The sequence below is a fragment of the Pelodiscus sinensis genome, chromosome 7, assembly GCF_052426305.1.
Source record: "Pelodiscus sinensis isolate ZL-2025 chromosome 7, ASM5242630v1, whole genome shotgun sequence".
NCBI classification, from domain to species: domain Eukaryota; kingdom Metazoa; phylum Chordata; order Testudines; family Trionychidae; genus Pelodiscus; species Pelodiscus sinensis.
The window spans coordinates 18,927,393-18,942,090 of record NC_143058.1 but is presented as its reverse complement, the minus strand read 5'-3'; the positions used below and the strand labels follow the sequence as shown (position 1 = coordinate 18,942,090).

Sequence of the window (14,698 nt, the reverse complement as noted above, 5' to 3'; positions counted from 1 at the left end):
ACAGACAGACAAACAACAGGAAGAGAGAGTGGTTATTTAAGATAAATGTAAATGTTAGTCCAACAGAGGAGAGAAGTTGAAAATATAAACTGGTCATGTCTGGGCTTGAAATTTGACAGATTTCTAATCATTAGATGAGTGAAATCTGAAACAAAACAAAACCTAACTGATTTCAAAACTGAACCTGATAAATTTATGGAGGGGACGAGGATATGATGAGATCACCTATGGCATGTGAGCCCTCTGCAACTGTTGGAAGTTAATATATCTAAGGGTTGAAGATGTGACAAGGTGTGGAGAGGTCCAAGTTACTGCACTGAATTCTTTCCCACGTGTCTGGCTGATGGATCTCGCTGACCTGCATGAGGTCATACTAGAGGATCATGATGTTCCATTCTGGCATTTAAGAATATGCAACTATTCACGGGTAAAATAGTTTTCCAGCCACTGATTAGAACAGGATATTTCTTTTGAAATGTGTTAAATTCAGAAAGTTCATTCAAGTAAATATTAAGCTCAGAAGTGAGTGAGCTCTATTACAATCCTTTATTCTGATTTCATAGGAAAATCCTGGTCTGGAACAGTCCCATAATACTGAACACAAAATGTGTGCATGAAGAATGCAATAAATGCACCACGATTCATGAACTAGATGTTGCATTGACAAATAATGTATGTTTGAATGCACATTACTTTGGAGAAGGAAAAGTGATATACACACACTTCTAGGACCAAAAAGACCTCAATGCAAACTGCAGTAATTGGCTCTGTATTAATTCAATGTAAATATTCTGATATTTATATACAATGCCAAAACTGAAGCACCGCTCTAAAAAGCCCTGCTAATAGACTGGAGTTTTTAGGATCAGAATACATAAATAGGATTTTATTTCTGCTAACATTTAAAAAAAATATTAAAGAAACTGATTTTTTGAGAAAGTGCATTTTCTATTTGCCACTCCTATTTTTCAGGTAAAGCAGTTAATTCTAACTTATTTTGAAAGGCTCAGCCAGATTGATCCAGTTGCTTGAGAACAAGTCTACTAAATAATGTTTTGCTATTTAAAAAAATTCTGGTGATCTTTTATTTGATGACCACTATCATGCTCTGGAATAGCATAATAAGCAGAAGGTACCGTATATTCCGGCGTACAAGACGACCTCTGATGTTAAAAAACATCCCCCAAAAATCGGGGGTCGTCTTGTACGCCGGGTATACATCCCAGGCGCGCCTGGGATGCCCCGCCGGGGGGGCAGCCCAGGTGCGCCTGGGATGCCCCGCCGCCGGCTTCCCCCGAGGCTTTGCAAAGCCGCAGAGGGGCTCCGGCGGCGGGGAATCCCAGGCGCGCCTGGGCTGCCCCCCCGCCCGAGCCCCTCCGCGGCTTTCAAAGCCTCGGGGGAAGCTGGCGGCGGAGCATCCCAGGCGCGCCAGGGCTGCCCCCCCGCCGGAGCCCCTCCGCGGTTTTCAAAGCCTCGGGGGAAGCCGGTGGCAGGGCATCCCAGGCGCGCCTGGGCTGTCCCCCCCGCCAGCTTCCCCCAAGGCTTTGCAAAGCTGCTGCGGCTTTGCTCCCGGTGCCTCTGGTCTGCTGGGGACTGTCTCCAGCAGACCAGGGACACCGGGAGCAAAGGAGGTGGAGGGGCGCTGAGGTATAAGATGAAACCCTATCTTTTAATTAAAAAATTAGGGGGTCGTCTTATACGCCCAGTCGCCCTATACGCCGGAAAATACGGTACCTTGTATGTTAGAAAAGTGTCTTTTGTGGTTCTTGTGAAAACCAGCTAAAACTTGGCCCAGTCATAATTTTTGAAAAGTTTCATATCATAAGTACAGTTAAAATCAAGATACAGTGTTGCCTGAGCACAATCCAGCTACTCACAGCTCCTATGTATAACCAGAGGTTCGTGAGCCATCCCAACAGCATTAGTGAGCATGCTCCAATCCTGGGTTAAAAGGCAAAGCAAGACTTTTCTTGCAAATGCTACTCTGGACAAGCACAGAAACTAAGAGCAGGGCACCTATGTCTGCTGTGTTCTATGACCCTCCTGCAAATAACCAGTCAATGTGGATGTGTTAGACACCATACTCAAATATGAAGAGGATAAAATCTAGACCAGGATGGAGGGAAAAGAGTACACTAAACAAGGTACAATAAAACCCCAACTGTCCAGCATCCAGTGGTCCAGCACTCTTGATAGTCTGGCACCAACTAGAACCCAGAAGTGCTCTGGCCAGCTGGACAACTGGAGCTGCTGTGAGCCCCATGGGCGCTTGCGGCTGGGAAAGGGAAGAGGGGAAGGGGATTTATACCCATGACGGGTCTGCTGGGACCCGCACTGCGTCCGGCTGGCGGGGGACGACGACAGCATGGCGAGGGGTAAACCCTCTGCAGTTTTGTAGGCAGCCCCGCGCAGCTGCCGGTGACAGGCCAGCTGAGGAGAGGCGACGAGAGCCAAGTCCCTGAACTTGCCCCGTTCCAGCTGCGCTCAGCCCCGCGCCACCACCGAGAGTTTCCGGGAAGGGAGCAAGCTCTCCACCCTCTGGATTGCAGTAGTTATTGCCGAGCAGGGGGGTAGGGGCGGTGCTGTGGGACCAACCTGGCAGCACCCCAGCTGCTCTGCTCCGCCGCTTCCGCAAGTCCACCGCTGCTGCTGAAACTGATGAGCAGCAGACTTGGGGAAGCGGCGGAGCAGAGCCTTCCTGCAAAACGGAGGAGGGTTTGCCCCTCGCTGTGCTGTTCCCCACCTACCTCCCCGGATGCAGTGCGGGTCCCAGTAGACCTGTCACAGCCCCCCGCCGGAGTACCTCCCGATACTCCGGCATATCTGATAATCCGGCACCACCTAGGTCCCAAAGGAGCCAGATTATCCGAAGTCTACTGTACCTGGTAATACTGGGACTCTTAGATGGGGAAGAGGGAAGATCTGTGTAAATGGAAGGAGTCATATCTGATAAGGACCTGAAGTGTGGGGGAACTGGACCGGAATGAGAAGCAGTGCAGTGCATTCGGGTCATTCATTGCAGTGGATGGAGATGAAACCGGGTTATACAGTAAGGCTACATCTACATTGGCATAATTTTCCAGAAAGGCTTTTAACGGAAAAGTTTTCCATTAAAAGCATTTGCGGAAAAGCGCGTCTAGACTGGCAGGATGCTTTTCCGCAAAAGCACTTTTTGCGGAAAAGCGTCTGTGGCCAATCTAGAAGTGCTTTTCCGCAAAAAAGCCCCGATCGCCATTTTCGCCATTGGGGCTTTTTTGCGGAAAACAAATATCTGCTGTCTACACTGGCCCTTTTGTGCAAAAGTTTTTCGGAAAAAGACCTTTGCCCGAACGAGAGCAGCATAGTATTTCCGCAAAAGCGCTGACAATCTTACATGAGATCGTCAGTGCTTTTGCGGAAATTCAAGCGGTCAGTGTAGACAGCTGGCAAGTTTTTCTGCAAAAACATGATTTTGCAGAAAAACTTGCCAGTCTAGACACAGCCTAAAAGAGGCTGTTCTCTATAACCCCTCTGCCCCTTCCCCCTCCGCCTCATTTGTTGCAGAGGTTGAACTATGCACAATAAATAAGTAAGGGATTGCATAGAGAGGAAGAAGGTTCTCGTGGTTAAGGCATCTGAATATTTCCCTGGAAAACTGGATTATTTTCCTGCCTCTGCCACAAAATTCTGTGTGATCATGTCTCTCCGGATTACTGCCATACAGTTACATCTCCAATAACTACCACTGAAATTCTGGCTATGTCTAGACTGCAGGGTTTTTTTGAAAAAAAGTGGTCTTCAAAAAAAAACTTCACCTGCATCTAGACTGCTGCTGCGTTCTTTCGAAATTAAATTGAAAGACTGCAGCGTTTTTTTTCTAAAGCAGTAAACCTCATTTTACGAGGAAGAACGCCTTTTTTCAAAAGAACTCTTTTTTTAAAGGCATTCTTGACCACAAACAGGGCTTTTTCGAAAGAGCGCATTCAGATTGCCTAGATGCTCTTTCAAAAAAGTGGATTGCTTTTTCAAAAAAGCAGTGCCTGCTAGACAAAAAGCAGTGCCTTATTCTTTTGAAAAAAGCTTCTTTCGAAAGAAGTGTGTAGTCTAGATGTGTACCCTCTGAGAGATATCATACTGACAATATAACAGTCACGGTACTAGTGCGCTTCCTACATCCATCAACCTCAATGTGTTTCAACCTTTTGTAAGAGGAACTACTTCCAAGGCATAAGGTCTCCATGTCCATTCAATCCTTGATTTCTATGGCCTTGTCTAGTTTTGGTAACATTACTCAAGTTAACCAACTTTAAAGATACTTGTTCTTGTTTCAAGGAAGCCATTTCTTACATCAGATGTAGCATCTCTGTAGTCGTCAGTGAGGAACATACACTGATGCAAGGACTGCTGAGCTACACATTGGAGACTCACCTACAGTGAATACTTAATTTTATTCTGATGATATTTTATCTCATATCCTTTACTTTAGAGAGTAATAGAAGTACTTAAATACTGCAGAAGTACTGCATCCAGTTTGCAACTATAATCTGATCACCAGAAAGTAGTCGGGTCAAACTGCCATGAGTTGCAATAGCACAAGTGTTCAAGATATTGATTTCTAACTTCAAGCATTCATTTTTTAACCATTTAATCACCTTTGGCAACTGCTTAAGTAAAATGGTGTAGTTTCAGTTTCCTAGTGGACAGATCAGCATCAAACATCTGTCATTACAAGTGGCACTCTTGTGCCTTGTTTAGGCTGAACTTTTTGGAAAAGTCTTGACTCCAGTTAATACAACTGAAAACAGACACCACAAGATTTGTTCTTTTTGCTTCACCATAGGCTAAATATAAGAGAAATGCAAGTGATCTGTCACTCAAACTCATCACAAAACCCATCAGGAAAATGTGTAGAATAAAGTTTCTTCCAAATGAATTTTTAAATATTTAATGTTAAGTACTCACTTGTGAGAGTAGGTCGTTTCTCAGGAGTAGCTCAGCAATCATTACCTCTAGCAGTATATATGCTCCTCACTGAAGACAACAAGTATGCCAAGTCTGAAGCTTTATAAGGAAACCATTTGAATTATCTAAATAAAAAAGGCTTAAAGATAACTAAGTCTGAAAATGGGTTCTGTGAAGAGAAAAATAAAGATTTCTGAATTTCATTTAAGTCACGCTTAATCAATATCTAAACTAAGGCATAAAAGTGTTCTCTCAGTATACAGCCACTACAGTATGTACAGCAAGTAGCAAATATTGTCTACTGCAAAGGGAAAATACTTTTGTGCCTTTTCTTAAAAAACAAAACATGTCAAGTTTAGGGGAGCAGAGTGTTTAGGGGAGGAAACAGTTGCTAAACAGTCTCCAGTCTGACTTTTTTCAAGAGTTTAAGAATTTACTACAAAATTGCTATTCTGAAAACTCAAAAACCAAAGTGAACCAATAAAACTCACCATCTTGGGAGTAGAGATATTTTAGTTGTAAATATGTCTGTAAGTGTATGATCTACTGATACACATAATCAAGTGGTACGTAATGGATAAATATGTAAGTTTAGTGTAGAATAGTTAAAGGAAATTCATCTTAATAAAAGGAAACAAAAGCATAAGCCTTAAAATCTGAATTGATCCTTGCAGACAACTCAACCTGTCTAATTTTTATCCTCAGTCTCCCTAGTTCTTGATTTCATGAGTGTTACTTTAATGTAAGCTGAAGAGCCATTGGACATGTATTTCGTATACTCCCCAGGTAGGTTTTAGTTTTAAGACCATTAGTACCTTGTATATTTTTAATTTCTAACAGTTAGTTTCTTCTTGCAGTGGATGAATGCAGTACTTAAGATATCAGCTGACCAACCACTCTGAAGATTTGGATAACATTTATTAAGTCTTTGGCCTTTGCCTTGTCTACAAAGAACGTGCCAGATGGCTTGGGAGTATGAATTTAAAAGTGACTCTCATTCCCTTTGAGACCACTCCCTTCACCCTATAAGAATAGGAAAAGAAAAAAAATGAGAATGCATTCGATGCCCGTGCATCAATACAAATATAAAAAAAATCACTAACATAATATTAATAACAAATACAGAAAGCTATTTAGAGACACTAGAGTGTTCTGATATGTGCTAGCTTTTTAACTTTTAGTTCAATGATTCATTACATGCTACCCTTCCATAAATGTAGTTTTTCTGATGATGGCGGCTGTACAGAACTCTCACATAAGAAATTTAATGCAGCTGTGCTTACAAGTTACAGATGCGCTAGCAATTCTAAAAAACTAAACGACGGTACATATAAGCATCCAGTTTTAGCAGCTAAAAACTACCCTGTCACTACCGAAAAGCTGGGCTTGGTTATTAGAGGATTTCTTTTATTGTAACAGTGGTTCTCAAAGTGTGGTCCATACGCATGGACCTCAACCCCTTCCTCTGCAGTGGGGAGCCTGATGCTCTGGATCCGGTTTGCAGGGGAAGGAAGTGGCTCCCCATACTCATGTTCCTCCTTCCCTGGAGCTAGGATAACTGCAGCACAGGAAACTTCTCAGCTGGAGGCTTTCCCTGCTGCTCCTACTGGCCAGAATCACAGCCAATGGGAGCAGTGGGGGGAGGGCCCTCAATGCCTGGGAGCGACAGAAGACAGGTAGAGCGCCCCCCCATCCTCTTCCTGTCCAGACCCCGCACCCTACTCTCCTGTATCCTCCTTCATACACCCCCCCTCCCGCCCACTCATGCACCCTACCCTCCTTGACCGACCCTGAACCACCACCCTCTCCTGCACCCATTTGTCAGTCTGCAGGGCATGGAAACCCTTTCCTCCCGCAGTAGGAGGCTGGTGTCCACAGAATGGTCGGTATTGAGCAGGATGGGCCACAGGCCAAAAAGTTTAAGAATCACTGTTTTATAGGTTACACCAGACTGGGCTGTGGAAACCATGTAAAATCAAGTTGCCACTCCAAATAACTTTGCCTGAATGAGGAAGGCCATAAACCACCACAAAAGCAACCTTCGGATGCTTCACTTTTGATTATACACAATTGGCCATAAGTTACCAATTAGACTGTAGTCCTCAAACTGTGGTTCGTGATTTCAAAGAGGGTTATGATTCCATTTTAAGGGCTCATCAGGGCCAGTGCTTAAGGGGCCTACAGCTGAAGCCTGAGCCTTGCCACCTGGTGCTGAAGTCTGAAGGAAGAAGGGCTCACGCTCAGTCCTGACATCAAAGGTTACATTGTCAGAAGAGGCTTGTGATGCAATCAAATGTGAGAACTGCTGAACTATTTGATTATTTATCAAAATGAGAAAAAGTGATGAAGTATAAGTCTTCTACTGCCCTCAATGGATTAATCAAACACCTTTAAAAGGCTTATCTATGCAAAATAACCTAATCATATTTAAACATGACTCATATATATTTGTGTCAAACTACTTCTAACACAATTCTTGACTTAAGAACACAAAAAGCTATTAAGCTACCACAAATAATGTGTGCTATTTTAACATGGTTGAAGTATAGATTTTCTCCATTCATACAAAGAGTATCCAGAATGTCCTGACAGAAATATCAGTGGGGCATGATTGTGACAGGCAGCACCTTAAACATTTTTATTGATGGGATCTAAAACTCTGTAGACATTTAGTAAGCAGCTTACTGAAAATATGACAGGACTTCTAGGTGACAAAAATAGTTAAACATGGTTTTTAAATTTAACCAATAATGTTATATAGTTTATTTCTTTTTCAATCATCAAAACAGAAAACAATCTTAATGTACCTGAATTTCAACTACATTTTACACCTATGTTTTTACAGCGTAACCATGGCTCAGAGAGTGCATCCATAACATAACATAACTCCTTACACCATTGACTATTTTTATAAAGGGGAAGGAAGAAAATACAAAAGATCTATGATAGACATAAGCACCGATCAAATATTTTTGGTCAAAAAAAATCTAGTATCTCACAACAGCAACAAAAAAGCTTGAAATTTCATATTATCCAATTTTAAAAAATATGCCAAACAGAATTGGTTACAGACACAAGCACAAACAGAATTATCAAAGATTTAACATGTAGTTCCAGTAAATTACATACAACTACAGCTACTTTTCAGCATAGAAATGTGAATGAGTAGTCAACTAGCTGATTAACTGATAAGCCTATTCAACTACTTGCACGCATTCCTCCCCCCCTCCCCGCTGCCTCTATCAGAGTTGGCAAGGGGGAATGGAGGAAGGTGGTTGGAGGGGAGAAACAGGAGCTGCCTGTCCCCCATCACTGCACAGCAGAGTGGTGGGGGAAAAGAAGCACCAGGGGAACCTGCCGTGAAGCTGTCTCTGGGAGTTCGGATCCCCCACAGAGAGAGGTTGCTTTGTGGCAGCCTCCTCCACCAGACTTTGTCCAGGGGGAGTTTGGACCCCACGCTGCTGCCTCTGTATCAGAGACAGCAGTGCGGGGTGGCAGGCAGCCAGTCCACAAGAGGAGCTGGTTTTTAAACTAGCTCCCCTTGTGGGCCAGCTCCTGCATGCCATCCCATGCTGCTGTATCAGAGGCAGCAGTGTGGGGTGGCAGGGGGCTCCCCAGGAGTGGGGTCCGAGTGCACTGGCTGCTGGCCCTACCCCGGGCACTGTAGAATAGTCGACTAACCGCTAAAAATTCATGCGGTTAGTTGAATATTCTATTACCTGATATCCCTATTTCAGACCAGATTTGAGATTTTTCCATCTATTTTAACTGCCCATTGAGTTACTGAAGGTAGAAGAGATATAAGTTGACCATCGCTTTTACCAAAGTACAGTAAAACCTCAGAGTTATGAGCTGACTAGTCAAACATATACCTCAGCTGAAACTGGAATGAAATGAGGCAGCAGGAGAGGGGGGAAAATAAAGTACAGTACTGTGTAAAATGTAAGCTACTAAAAACAAAGGGAACATTTAAAATAAGATTCACAACAAGGTAAGTAAACTCTTTCTGTGCTGGTTTCATTTAAATTAACATGGTAAAAAGCAGACTTCGTGTGCATGGTAAAGTTTCATAACTGTATTAAATCAAATTTTAGTTGTAACCGTATTTCTTGTTCAATTTGTAACATTTCAGAGTTATACACCCTAAATTCCTGAGGTGATTGTAACTGACGGTCTACTACATATATGTGACGTAGTGGGGGTACTTGCTGGGCTGTGGTGACCGCTGCTGTCTGGAGCAAGACCCAGCAGGGAAAACCTCACTATGCAAAGGTGATGCCAAACTTGTTGAACCAGACACTCCCCACGGAGAGGAACAAAGGAAGGTGGAGGCTGCCCTGGCTGGGGGGCAGGGCTGGAAGAGGGTGAGTTTAGTTGGTATCTGGGAGCATGGAGGAGACAGCCTAGGGAAAGGGGCTGGATTTTAGGGGCCCAGTCTCCCCCCATCTCAAGGGGGCCTGAGGCATCCTAGCCCAGCTCTGTGACCAGATTACAACCAGCTCTGTGCTGTGCTGTATCCTGGAGAGGCAATAAACTTCCTCTATTCCATCGGCTGGTGCAGTCTGTTTGTGCCATTTCGGGGTGCAGGAGACAGGGGACCCCCAACGCGCCGTCACACAAATTTGTAACATTTCAGAGTTATACACCCTAAATTCCTGAGGTGATTGTAACTGACGGTCTACTACATATATAACTAGATGCAAACTATAATCGTATCCGTTTTTAACTGAAAAAGGTTGCATTTGTTCCCATATCAGCAAATCTACAGAGATAAGCCTTATATCTTACTTGAATATCCTCAGACAATGTTTGCAGACTAGATTCAAGTTATGTATCTGCATAGGGTTCTACCCACAACCTCAGACCTTTAAGCTATACAGGCAGTCCCCGACTTACGCAGATCCGACTTATTTCGGATCCGTAGTTACGAACAGGGCTTTTCTCGCCCCGGAGGACGCGGGCAGTGGGACCGCCCAGACACGCTGCGGTCCCGCCGCCCGCGTCCTCCTGGTCTGCTGGGGGAGCCCCCCAGCAGACGGGGTAGCCCCCCAGCAGACCAGGGAGACGCGGAGCAAAGCCTCGGAGGACGGGGGCGGCGGGACCGCCCAGACGCGCCGCGGTCCCGTTGCCTGAGTCCTCCGCGTCTTTGCTCCACGTCTCCCTGGTCTGCTGGAGGGCCCCCAGCAGACCAGGGAGACGCGGAGCAAAGCCGCGGAGGATGTGGGCGGGACCGCGGCGCGTCTCAGCAGTCCCGCCGCCCGCGTCTCCCTGGTCTGCTAGTGGGGGGCGGGGAGGAGGGTGCGCAGATAGTGCACCCCACCTCCCCCAGCAGACCAGGCTTTTCTCGCGACACCTGGGGTAGAGCAGCTGGGGCGCTGCCCGGTTGGTCCCGCAGCACCGCTCCTCGGCGCTACTGGACCAAGCGGGCAGCACCCCCCCCAGCTGCTCTGCCCCAGGCGTCCCCAAGTCAGCTGCTGCTGAAACTGACCAGCGGCTGACTACAGGAAGCCCGAGACAGAGTTGCTCTGCCCCGGACTTCCTGGAATCAGCCACTGATCAGTTTCAACAGCGGCTGACTTGGGGACACCTGGGGTAGAACAGCTGGGGTGCTGCCGGGTTGGACCCCGCAGCGCTGAGGTGCAGCACTGCGGGGACCTACCCGGCAGCGCCCCAGCTTTTCTACCCCAGGTGTCCCCAAGTCAGCCGCTGTTGAAACTGATCAGTGGCTGATTCCAGGAAGCCCAGGGCAGAGCAACTCTGCCTCGGGCTTCCTGTAGTCAGCCGCTGGTCAGTTTCAGCAGCGGCTGAATCTGGATGCCAGTTCCGACTTACATACAGATTCAGCTTAAGAACAAACCTACAGTCCCTATCTTGTACGTAACCCGGGAACTGCCTGTATTGACAGAGTTTAACCAATAACTCTTCAATAGAAAAATAGTATTCTTGTGGCTTATCACATTATTTCTCTACTTTAACAACACAAAGAAATTAAATGCCAATCACTACACGGAATATTAAATGTGGGTAATTGAATAACTGTGTAACCACTGAAAATGTCTGTGGCTACACTAGGGATGCAATAGTATAGTCAATTAACTGATAAGCAAAAGGTTACAGGTTAATGTTATACACTATACACATCATCTCCCAGCCCCTCCCGGGTCACCTCTCCTAGCCAGTAATTTTTTAGCAGGCTGGTCCAACAGCCCAGCTCTGTCCTGGCTTGCACCAGATCCATGACCTACTCCCACTGTACATTGCAATGTAAGCCCAGGGTCAGTAGAACTTAAGGTAGCAGACCCTAGCTTTGTTAGGAGTATTAGGAGCCAGGCAGCAGGGCAGCCTGGTTCAGTTCCAACTTGCACTGGATCTAGGAGCTCAGACCCCCTCAGACAGAGGCTTCTGCGACATGGTGCTGCTGCCTCTGTATCAGAGGCAGCAGTGAAGGGCAATAGGCAGCTGGTCCAAGAGGGGGCTGGTTTTTAACTAGCTCCCCTTGTGGACCAGCTCTCGCCCAGCACCCCATGCTGCTGCCTCTGACATAGCAGCAGAGCGTGGAATGGCAGACTTCTCAGGGGTGAATCCAGAGCGCACTGGCTACCTGACCCTTGGGGACTATAGACTAGTCGAGTAACCGATAAGAATTCATGAGGTTAATCGACTATTCAATTAACCGATATGTAACATCTCTAGGTTACACGCAGGGCAGCAGCCAGTGCCCTGGGAGCCAGGAGCTGAGTGTAGCTGTTTGAATATCCATTAAAATCATGCATTACATGTTTAAACAGCTATACTCTTACATCCCTAATCACTACCTGTTAAAACAACTCACTTGAAATACGAGTACCACAAATAGGGATGTAAAATCTTGTTTAATCAGTTAACAGGTTAAATGTTATGTTTAACCCATTAACTGCTTAAATGGGGGATGGGTGAGAGCAACCCCACATCCCATAGTGGGCACTTGCCTGACAGGACAGGGGCTGCTCCAGCCCCTGCTGGTTATAACTTGTCAGCATCATCTGGTAAGGGTGATGTTTACCTGTTAACCATTCACAAGTCTTACCACAAATGTTTCTAAAATAAGGCAGAATTGCTAATCTGAAATACTACAGGAAGATACGGCAGCTTCTCTCTCAAAATTATGGGTCAGTATAGTTTAAGAGTATAAAAGTCAGTACTTACGTTTCTATTAAATTTGGTGAAGGAATGATGCATATAAAACCTGTGCATGTAAACAATTGCAGTATTTATTGTAAGCTGAGATCTGAAAGATGGAGTTAAGGAAATTTAATGCATCCAGACAATGTATAACCAATGAAGTTGAAATTCTATCTAACACAAATATTTTTCCTTATTTTATACAGCAAAGCATAACTGAACCAACAAAGTAGTAAAACTCAGAGCACATAACTGATAGAAAGATACTTATATTTCTTTGAAATAAAATAGGGTAATTATAAAACCAGACTTATCACATCTCATTCATTGGATGTAGACTCCCCATCAAGGCTTACCTTTAGAAAAATTTTAGGTGATACATCCTTTTGCCAGGAATGATTTTACTGTATATTTTAAATCCTGTATCTTTTAAATGGTGGTGAAGCACTGGAATGGGTTACCTAGGGAAGTAGTGGAGTCTCCATCCCTAGAGGTGTTTAAGTCTCCGCCTGACAAAGCCCTGGCCAGGTTGATTTAGTTGGAATTGGTCCTGCCTAGAGCAGTGGGCTGGACTTGATGACCTTCTGAGGTCTCTTCCAGTTCTATGGTTCTATGAAAATAACTCTCCCAAGTGCTCTTTATACACATTTATATAAGTTTTGTTTTTTAAAAATCCTAATTTTTAAAGTCAAATTAAAGAAAAACTTGTTACAGTAATTGTATGTTAATTCCAAGAGAAGAGGAATAGATTATATTTGCTTTTAACAACTATTGTTTATATATGAAGTACTTCTAACAAAACCTAATAATCAAGGAAGAAACAATTTCCAAGTCTACAATCATTCTATATGATAATTTTAATGCAGGAAACTGAAACACAATGGAAAGGTTATTAAAACTGCTTTTAGGAATAACCATGAAAGAGAGGCAGTCTAATTCAAAGAGCAAAATGGGAAGTCTTCTTTGTGACAGAGTATGGTAGAAAAGCTAAGGTGAAGCTACAAACACGGGGTTTTAAAATGAAGATCTTCCTTATAGCCCTATATTCAAACTTCAATAAAAGTCATTCATCTCTTTCACCCTTTAAAACAATAGTGAGAAGTTTGGCTTGCAGGGGCTAAGAAATAACTGCAAATGCCAAAAGGAGATTAAAACAACGGCGGAGTTTATTAACATCAGTGGGGGGGAAGAGAGAGCCCCGAACCACTCCAGGGAGACATGTGCTTCAATCCGTCTCGCTCCTCCCCGCCCCCTCCCCCCACCGGCGGCGGCAGAGCCAGAGTTGGGGAAAATTACCACCTGACACCCGCACCGCGAAGGGGGCAGGACCAGCCCGAGTTTGAGAGAATGTAAAAATCACCCAAAGTCCCAGACACACGAAGCCGGGAGCAGCCAACAACCCGCCCTTGGCCCACCCGCCGGGCTCCCCTCCGGCACGGCCCAGGCCCCAGCTCCCCCCCCGGCCCAGGCGCCAGCTCCCCCCTCTCTAGGCCCCCAGCCGCCCAGGGGCCCGGTCTCCCTCCCTACACGCTGAGGCGCCGGCCGAGGCTGCCGCCCAGGCCTCGCCCCCACCCAGACTCGCCGGTCGGATACACGTTGAGGCGCTGGCCCATGTCCTGGATGAGGTTGGCCGCCTGCTGCCGATACGAGAGCTCCTTGTCGGCCTCCACCCCGCAGCGCCGGGACGGCGTGTTCTCCAGCTGCTCCCGGGTGAAGAACCAGCGCGAGGCCGACAAGGCGGCGCCGCCAGCCCGCGCCGCCGAGCCCGCGCCACCAGGCCCGCTCGTAGCCGCCGCCATGACACTTCCTCCCCCTCCTCCTCCGGCCCCGCCCGCCGGCAGCCTAGCCGCCGCGGCGCCTAGCCCCTCGTCTCCCTCCATATTCGTTCTCGCGAGAACTCGGGGCCACCGGCCCGGCGAGGAGTCCACCTAGCCACCTCTTAACCATAGAGTCTGGGTAGAGCAGAGCTAGAGCGCCGCAAGGGAAGCATGGTCACGTGGCCTATGGGGCTTCATTAGCGGACATTGCTATCGGGGCACCGGATGTGGGGTGCAGGGAGAGGCGCCATTAAAAGATCGGCAATAGGAACTCCGCCTCCCGCGTCTGTACGTCCGACTCTTTCGCGCGCAGCCGGAGAAAAGTTCCGCCTCCGTCGGGTCCGGGCGGAAATGAGGTTTCATCCTGCCTCGATTACGTAGTTGGGGCCGCGGGCGCTGGTTGGTTAGCAGGGCGTGCGTCACTCTTCCCCGACGCGCGCGGCTAGCGCAGGGCGGTGTGATTCAGGGGCGTGGCCGCGCGGCTCTCTTGCTCAGGCTCAGCCCCGGCTCTCGCCCCGCCCCCTTTTTCGGAGCCTCCCGTACAGTGGGCACCAGGCTCGCCAGCTTTCTGTCACACGTGCCCCGCCCCCCCGTTCCGTCCCCCTTTGGTGGGCTCTGACTGGCGGTTGGGTGGGAGGCGGAGTCTGGCTCGGGGTGGTTAGTTTGGGATGCGGGGCTGGGGCGGCTCTGGGGAGTGGGACTGAGGGATTTGCTGTGTAGCAGGGCGCTCCGGGCTGAGAGACGGGAGGGGGTGAGGGCTCTGTAATGGGGCCAGATAT

At 46.8% G+C, this 14,698-nt stretch overlaps 1 protein-coding gene across 4 annotated transcripts in view; it reads right to left on the bottom strand.

Moving 5' to 3' along the window:
- CCNT2 (cyclin T2) overlaps positions 1-14,205 on the bottom strand; it is a 51,709-nt gene extending 37,504 nt beyond the window's left edge. Inside the window, exons 1-2 of one of the 4 annotated variants that reach the window (XM_075933281.2) lie at positions 13,696-14,205; positions 12,127-12,208 (exon numbers count right to left, since the gene is read on the bottom strand). In XM_075933281.2, the coding sequence (XP_075789396.1) occupies positions 12,127-12,208; positions 13,696-13,982 (369 nt within the window). In that variant the 5' untranslated portion in view covers positions 13,983-14,205. Of the gene's footprint in view, positions 1-4,941; positions 5,914-12,126; positions 12,209-13,695 lie in introns of those variants that run through there. The other 3 variants (XM_075933283.2, XM_025181650.3, XM_075933284.2) reach the window with 3 other exon arrangements.
- Between the last annotated feature and the right edge of the window lie 493 nt (positions 14,206-14,698).